The following is an 8,633-nucleotide window of genomic DNA, read 5'->3' on the forward strand; positions in this document are numbered from 1 at the left end:
AAAACGCTTTAAAGTATGTTTGGAGTAACTGGGATATGCAGTAGACTTTTTCACATATAAATTTTATGAAATCTAAATACAGATCAAATGTTTCCAATGGAAACTGGACATACTGACTTAAAGGAGATATATTTAATAAATGCTGGAGAGGGTGTGGAGAGATTAGTCCCTCATACACTGCTGGTAGGACTGTAGTTATGGGCAACCACTGTGGACTGTGATAGGGCACTCTCTCAGACATCTGGGAATAGAACCCTCATGTGATCCAGCGATCCCACGGCTGGGAATATGTACCCTGAAGAAGTAAGACCTGTAACACCGACAGACATGCATACCCATGTTCATCGCAGAGCTGTTCACAACAGCAAGCCGGTGGAAATAACCTCAATGTCTATCGTAGAAGAACGGATAAAGGAACTCTGGTACACGCACACAGTGCTAAAAACCATGACAAAACCAAGCAGGACATGGATCAACATGAACAGTCTGCTGAGTATGATTAGCCAGTCACAGAAAGACAAGTATTATAGGACACCACTGTTATTTCTAACAAACAAATAAACGAAACAGGAAAAAACTTTCATACCAACGGGAACAGACTTTGGGGATTTTCAAGAGGAGGAGGGCAAGGGAGGGAAGAGGAAGCACTGGGCTACAGTGCTGGCGGGTGTTAACATGGGTGGGACGGAGGACAGTAGTCCACATGCAGAAGAAAAGCCGAGAAGTGGGTAGGTCAAGGGTCAATTATCAGGGGGGGTTGGGGGGACGGGGAACCAAGTAGTTTACACTGTGGGATACAAAATTGATGATCTGAAATGTAACCCCCCCACCCTAATACACTATTTTTTTTTAAAAGCTACGCCTATAGAATGAAACATGCTTTATAAAGTTCCAGTTTTTAAACTTCTCTGCTTGATAAAAAAACGCATGGCGTGTGCATGTCACACCTGGCGGTCAGAGTTCTTCGGCAGCCGTGTGGTGGCCATCACGAACGTGGTCAGGGCCTTCGGTACGGAGGTAGAGGCTGATCGTCTGGGTGGCTTTCTATCCACGGAGGCTAAGTCTCCAGACAGCGCCGCACAAGAGCTCGCCTTCATAGTAGGATGTGGAATGTGGAGCCAGGCTACTGACCGGTTTTAAACTATTCTGCAACAACCTGTCATGTCAGACATACTTACTCATCTTCTAACACAGGAAATTTAAAATCAGCAGTCAAGAAGCAGTTAGTCTCAATAAAATGTGGCTCATCTGCCAAAAGAACAACCCAGGTCTTGGTGATTTATGCTCCTGCTTCCCTGCTACACTGGAATTCCACACTGTCTGCTAACAGAATGAATGAGGTTCCGTAAATCCCACGGCTTCCCACTCGCAGGTCTCATTCCCAACGTCCTCTGTGGCAACACCTGATACCTTTCCCCTTTTGATTAACTACAGCATTGCTAGCCTGACTTAGGACGAACCAGATGGAATTCTTGGATTGGAACAGGGTGAGGTATTTTTGTTTCTTTCTTTTTTTTTGGGGGGGGGGGGGGGGCTACTTCTGATCACCTTTATAAGTTAAAATACAGGCAGAGAATGTAAGCAAAGTTCATTTCTGGGATTAAAAAATAAAAACTGCAATCAACAGGGGCTGAAAAATTTGCCACAGTATGTGTCAAAGCCACCGCCTGGCCTAGCATTCAGGGTTCCTGACTCCCTTGTCCACTGTTCTCCCGCCATACACTGTAACAACTTTCGTGCCAAAAATCAATCCAAATCAGTTCTCTAATGTATTTCCACAGCAGAAAATTTTCCAATGTGAAATCTGATGGGTAAGCAATTTCAGAAACAAAAAATTACCACAAAAATATCAATGCTGTTTATATACAAACAATAATATTGCTTTTTTGAGTTAAAAAAAAAGCCAGGAAAAACAACATAAACTTGAAAGACACTTGTAAACATTTAAGCAAGACTTCCTTAAACAAAGGAGGTTTACTAAAGGCATAATAAACTAATGGATATTAATCGTGGAGAAAGACAAGATTTATTTCTTCAAGTAGAGCCCCCAAAACCTGTGGAGTATCACTAACCCTCCCTTCACACTGTCCCCAAACACATACCCCACCTTACCACACACAATTTGACACTCATTGTTTTAAAAACAAAGTGAGTCAATATGCATTGCTTTGTACCAACACTACATGAAAGCCACCCGCCAATGGTAACAGAGGAGCTAACGTTAACTCTTGATGTACAAATGGCCGATCTGAGCTTGATCATTTCCCAGAGCTGCGAACTCCCAGATTCCTTTCTGTTCATCTCTTCCACCCAGGTCTTCGCACTCCCTGTGGAGAAACACTGCTGGGCGGATCAAAGTTAAGATGGTCTCCTACAAACTGAACCAGACCCACTGCTTCCAAGTCAGTTCCCACTCATGGTGTCTTTATATAGCACTTCCGAGACTCAATCTTTACAGGAGCAGACAGCCTCATCTTTCTCCTCCTGCGAGGGGCTGGTGCCCCTAACTGGGGACCAACAGCCAACAGCACTGCCAGGCTACTTTGGAATCATAGGGTCTGAAACACAAAGTGAGCCCCATTGCTACTCAGAGGTTTTTAAGACCGTCAATCTCGGCAGGAGCAGGCTCATCTTTTGCCCGTGGAACCACTGGTCGGTTTGAACCACCAACCTTGTGGTAAACAGCCCAACGCTTAACCCACTGTACCACCGAGACTCCTTCTTCACTTTGAAGTACCATTTAAGTACTAACATCTACCGAAATGTCCTTCTAAGAATCTACTACAGAAGGAAATCACATTTATAAAATATGTAATTGAGGAATAATTTACCTTCTAAAAAATGTCCCTTTCCCCAGGGCTTCTGTATCAGAGTCACATGCTGAACTGGTTGGAAACAAATTAGGAGTGCCCAACATGTTCTCTTTGTACAGAGTGGACACCTGAAATCTAGCAAGGTACTGCCCCATTAAAATGCAAGCTGTTTAACAAACCATTTAGTTACATGCATCTAGAAAGGCATCTACTGGGTGAAAGAAGGCACAGGAATGTTTAAAGTTCAATGATAATGACTACTATTTGGAACATTTCAAAAGGAAATCACGTGGTATTAAATCTTTGCCAAGCATACACTGAGGCTCCTGCCTAAGATGACTCTTGAAGAGCCATATGCTAGCACTGGTACGGAACCAAGTCTTTTTATCAAGGAAGACGCCTTCGAGTCCATATGTGAAGGCAGCTGGCTTGCTTACATCCAGTTATGCTAATCACAGGGCTTAGCTATATGGCCTCAAAATACAAAACACTCAGGCAGTCCCCGGGTTATGAACTACATCCGTTGCAAAGTTTATCCTTAAACTGAATTTGTAGTTAAGTCTGAACAGGTACATACTGTTCTACATACAGCCTGCTCTACGCCTTTTCAGTCACAGTGAAGGGTAGATGACTGCTTCAAAGTGGGTGATTTACAGAATAGTAAAGGACAGGTGCGAGAATTCAATATTTGTAACCTGAGGGCTGACTCTATTTGAATGAGACAAAAAGTTACCCATACGGGGTATTTTCTCTTAGGTTCTTTACTTTGAGCTACAATTACGAGACTAAAGATCTCTTCCCTTGGCTTGGTCTTTTATATCTGGTAGATGTTTGCTTGCTCTAGAAACCTTCTGCAAAACTGTCAAGCACTTGTCTACGGAAATGTCAGCAACGCTAGTTGCAAGAGTTGCAGAAGCAATTCAGATGGTGGGAGAGGCAGCCATCCAACCAGAGTTAAGAGTCACTCTGCATTATCAATCAATCACTAAACCAAATGGTTTCTACAACAGTAATTCTTCCTTTTTGCCCAGCAATAGGACACACTGAGAAATAAAGGGTAAAAAGAGAACTGGTTTGGAGAAACCAGGCAGGTGGACCATTAAAGTAACCTTCCTTGTTTACTGTTGCATCTTTTAGGCAGCAGAGGTGACTCACAAAGGTTGAAAGGGAAAAAATTACCTAGAAAATATCAATGCTATTTCTATCAAAAAAAGAACACTGCTTTCTTCTATAAAAAGTGCCAGCAAAATCTAGACAAACGTTCAAAGAGGTTTGGGAAAAAACAGCCAGCAGACTTTCACTACAACCATGCTCATCTGTGCGCTCTGACAACGCTAAAGGCAGATACCTTTGTTTCAATGCGAGAACGTGGATGTGGGGAAGTGGCATTTAATTCATGCCAAAAAGTGCTTTCAGTGTTAGCCTGTTAGTTCACAAATTAAGAGAGGGAGTAAGTAAGTTTGGTTGCTTCATGCACAAATAATAAAATACCATATCCCTTACCCTGACAACTTGCCGGGTACTAGTGATGAAGGCTTTTCTTATACTCAGCTCAGTTGCATCGAGGTTGAATTTTCTAGGATTTGCTTCAACGATGCGTGGGTCAAAAAGTTAAGGCAAAGCAATTTCATCAGTGAAAGTCGAGCAAACAACATCCTATTAAATAGTAACACTTTCCTGGTAGGCAATAAAATTTGGCCCAAACTTTCTGGAAAGTCAACTGAATATTAGTCGTTCTCAAACTTCCTCTGCCCACAAGTCATGTGGGGACTCTGATGTGCCATGGCAGAGCTGCCAGCCCCCGAGGATGGGGTAGACTACAAATCTATATTGCCTGACCACCGCTGAGTGGCCCTGCCTCGTGCCTTGTAAGAGCGATCCCTGTGAGACTCTGGATTCCCTCTTCCCTTTCCCGCGTGCAAACCTTTTACACTCATCATCCCAAGCCATTTCCTCGGATCCCAAAAAGCTAACCCTACTGTACTAACTCTACAGAGATCAAGGTCAGGGAAGCCTTCCATGGCCCTCCTTCACCCCTAGACTGGCCCCACTGTCCCTCACAAACTCCCTCACATAGTCCCAGAAGACTAGCAGTCTCTAGTTTTCTCACAGTCGGGACACACATATTTGTGTTACCTTGATTAATGCTGGTCTCCCCAACTAGGCCCAAAGTCCCAGAGGACTGGTGTGCTGCTTTGCTTAACAATCTAATCTCACTCAGTAACAAAACGCTGGGCACAGAGTATACTCAGTATTTGTTGAGGGATGAATATCTGTTGAAATTTTTTTCTTCTTTACCTCACATTGTTTCCCTCTCTCCTCCAATCTTTTCCCCTTTCCTCTTGCCTCCAGGGAAGATACCTTTCCCTGTACCTGTGGCTTTTCGTTCTGCCTCTCCCATGTCTTGTCCTATAAGCATTTGTCTTTTAATAACTTAGAGGATACCTGGGTCTGATTCAGAGCCACCTGTGTACAACACAACGAAGTACTGTCTGTCCTGATCCAGCCTCAACGAGGTCATGTGTGAACCCATTGTTGTAGCCACTGTGTCGACCCGCCCTGCTGAGGCATGTTTGTCTGAGGACACTGACTGCCGATAGTTAAAAGTAGTAAAAAAGCAACCCTACAAATTAACTAAAGGGCCTTTTGCATTACACTTATTAATATGCTGATATAAAAGTCCTAAGACAGCCTTTCTTTATTGGGGAGGCGGAGAGGGAGGGTGGAAGAAGGACCTCTCGTACACAGCTAGCTTGTCTTTTATAAATCATGACCGATTAAAATTGTGTACTTAACATATCAGCTGCATATGGACATACCTGCACTCACTACAGAATGATCCTGACAAAAGCCAGTTTCCTTGATGTTTTATCCACTTACAGGGGAAAAAAGACATTTAAAAAACAAAGCAGAACTCAAAATATGCATATTTTCCATCTGAATGAAGTTGTGATGAGATTTCTAGGCCTTATGTTCCTGCTTTTACAGTTCTCTGGTTGGTCAGTCAGATCAGGGGACCTACTGAACAAGAATTCATTAGCGCAGCGGTTCTCAACCTGTGGGTTGAGATTCCTTTGAGGGTCGAACGACCCTTTCACAGGGGTCGCCCGATTCATAACAGTAACAAAATTACAGTTTTGAAGTAGCAACAAAAATACTTTTATGGTTGGGGGTCACCACCACATGCGGAACTGTATGAAAGGGTCACAAAGGCACTTGGAAGGTTGAGAACCACTGCATTAGCACATTACATCTGTTTTTTCTAAAGGCAGTTTCATAGTACAAGGTATTTTTACAATGGAAGTTGGTATGGTAATATCATTTTTCAAACAGGAAATCGGAAGATTCCTTTGGGTCCCTAATTTTATAGTGTAGGTCTATACATACCACTAAGAACTGACAGCTATTACTTTTATAGGTGCTTACTGTGTGCCAGGTAGTCTCTATGTCCTTCACGTGTAGGGGCCCTGGTGGTGTAGTGGTTACATGCTATGAAGGTCAACTTCAATATGCACGGTCGACAGTTCGTAACCACTAGCTCCTCCTAATGGGCTTTCCACTTTCAGAACTGGTTCCAGTTTCGGAAGCCCACAGGGGGTTGCTGTGAGTCAGCATGGACTCGATGGCAGTGATTTTGGCTTTGGCTTTTCACAGGTTTGACTCTCACAATAACCCTAGGAACGAGATACAGTATGACTCTTTCTACCCAACTGAAGCCTGAGAGGTTTAAAAGATGCACCGAAAGCCACACAGTAATTGGTGGCAATGGAACTTGGACGCCAGCAGTGGGACTCTAGGGTCAGGACCATAACCATTACACTATGCTACCTCTGTAGTCCCAGGATTTGTCATGTGCTGTAGAAGAATTTGGCTACCCTGTCTTAGCTTGTAGGACAACTATTTCAGGTGTGGCAAAACAAGTTTTAAAAATGCATGATTGGTGCATGTGAAACCATTTGATCACAGCATATCCACTTGTCTGTGAACCCCAAGGCATGGGCACCCCTGAGAAGGATATTGATTGTTTCATCAAGGTCCTCGAGATCCCACTCTATGCTCCGGAGGTTGTTTCTCAGCTCGTTGGTGGTCCAGTCGATTTCCTCCCTGGTGGCTGTGGAGGGGTCCTGGAGGAGCTCTGTCCATCTCTGAAACAAGCCCTGGGCAGTGTTGACTGCTTTCTGTACCTCTCTGTAATGGGTGGAGAGAAAGCACAGTCCATGAATAAATGACCACATGGCATACAGATATGATAATACACCATCCTCAGCAGCCACCATATTCCCAAAAGCCTTTTCAAATTTTTATAGAAGGCTTTTTATATGCAAATATCAAACACCGATAGCCTAATAATAAGGTTGTTATTTAACTAAAATAACTAATATATTGCACTCCAACATATCAATGTGCCAATATGAAAGGCCTAACGCAGTTTTTTCTTGATGGGGTAGGCAAGTGGGCAAGGGGGAAGGGGGATCTCTTATACAGGTAGTCTCTTATAAATTACAATACATCATTTATAATAGGCAGCTGTGAAAGAGAGAGCAGGTGTTTTAATCTGGGATATTTGTCAAGCCAAAGTCTCATTAAAGATTTTCAAACAGTGTTAACTTCAAATATCTCTACTTTCTTGGGTTAAGCACTATATGAATTACTGTTTTTCTTGTTTAGAGATACAGGACACTAAATGCTAAGATCTCACATGCTTTTAGATTAGATATAGTCACAAAATGTGGTGCAGTGAATTACTACAATATGGCACTTCTGGCCAGAGTTGTGTGAACTCTCACGATATGGTTGGGTAGACTATGAAAAGAAGGTGCTTCAGGGCCACAGGGGGACTGGAAAGTGTGAATGGACATGAAGTGTATGGAACACATGCACGGGAACTGGTCTCAAAGGAAGCCAGTGCCGAGGTTGGAGGGAAGTGCTCCACTACTGTCAAGAACAGGAAGGCGCCGGGTGGCATGGTGGATGGTTGAGCTGCTAATCACAAGAAGAACAGAGAGTGGAATGTGTCCTTTGGAGGAAAGGTCCTGGTAAGACCCAAGTAGTCCCAGAAGGCTGCAGAGTGGTGGGAACACTGAAAAAAGACAGTGAGAGTTGGCCTGGAAAGGTCCAGCAGCAGACAAAGGGCGGGACAGAGAGGGCATGGTGGATGGACCTCTTGGCCCAGAGAGGGAGGTGGCTACAGTGCGCTTACTAGCTCAAAGATGAGTGAGCTGAATGCCTTCAGGCAGGAGGCTTGCTGGCAAAGTGGGGTCCCGCTGGCACTTATTGGTGGAACAAAAGAGCTTTTAAACTTTTGCCAAGCAGAAGGGAGACCAACAGTGAGGCCCAGTAGCAGAGGCCTGCCAGAGGGCACGGGTAAAAAGAAGTCATCTTGATTAAAGAACTGTATCTCAAGTTGATCCTGATCCTGAAGTGTAGCCTGCTACTTCCCTAAGAAACCTGAGCGTCGTGAATATGGCCTGTGAGCTCTCGAGTGGCAAGGGTTACGGAACACATCAGAGGACCAGAGGTTGCAGAGGCAGGAATATCTGGAGTGGGAATTAGTGAAAAGAATGGAGAGTGGAGGATGGTTGATCTCCACCTCAGAGGCATCAACTGTGAGCTGATGCGATTCTTTCCCTCCCCTGGAAGTCAGAGCAGATCTGGCACTGTGCTATCTGTACATAAGGTTACACACGCGCGCACACACACACACACACACACACACACACACACACCCGGGCCAACAGCCACCATTTAAATGTTACCATCTAATTCTACCGCATATAAAAGCTAAAAGGAGGAGTCTTATTTTTTTAAATAATACATTCT

The 8,633-nt window shown here is 43.9% G+C and overlaps 1 protein-coding gene across 2 annotated transcripts in view; it reads right to left on the reverse strand.

Annotated features, from left to right (window-relative positions):
• Positions 1 to 8,633, reverse strand: part of STX6 (syntaxin 6) — a 58,334-nt gene that overhangs the window by 32,321 nt on the left and 17,380 nt on the right. For both annotated transcript variants that reach the window (XM_045297906.1, XM_004706694.2), the window contains exons 2-3: positions 6,832 to 7,001; positions 4,317 to 4,411 (exon numbers count right to left, since the gene is read on the reverse strand). In XM_045297906.1, coding sequence (XP_045153841.1) covers positions 4,317 to 4,411; positions 6,832 to 7,001 — 265 coding nt within the window. The remainder of the gene's footprint in view (positions 1 to 4,316; positions 4,412 to 6,831; positions 7,002 to 8,633) is intronic.

The sequence above is a fragment of the Echinops telfairi genome, unplaced genomic scaffold, assembly GCF_000313985.2.
Source record: "Echinops telfairi isolate 266 unplaced genomic scaffold, ASM31398v2 ScPeMD7_7424;HRSCAF=8462, whole genome shotgun sequence".
Lineage (NCBI taxonomy): Eukaryota > Metazoa > Chordata > Mammalia > Afrosoricida > Tenrecidae > Echinops > Echinops telfairi.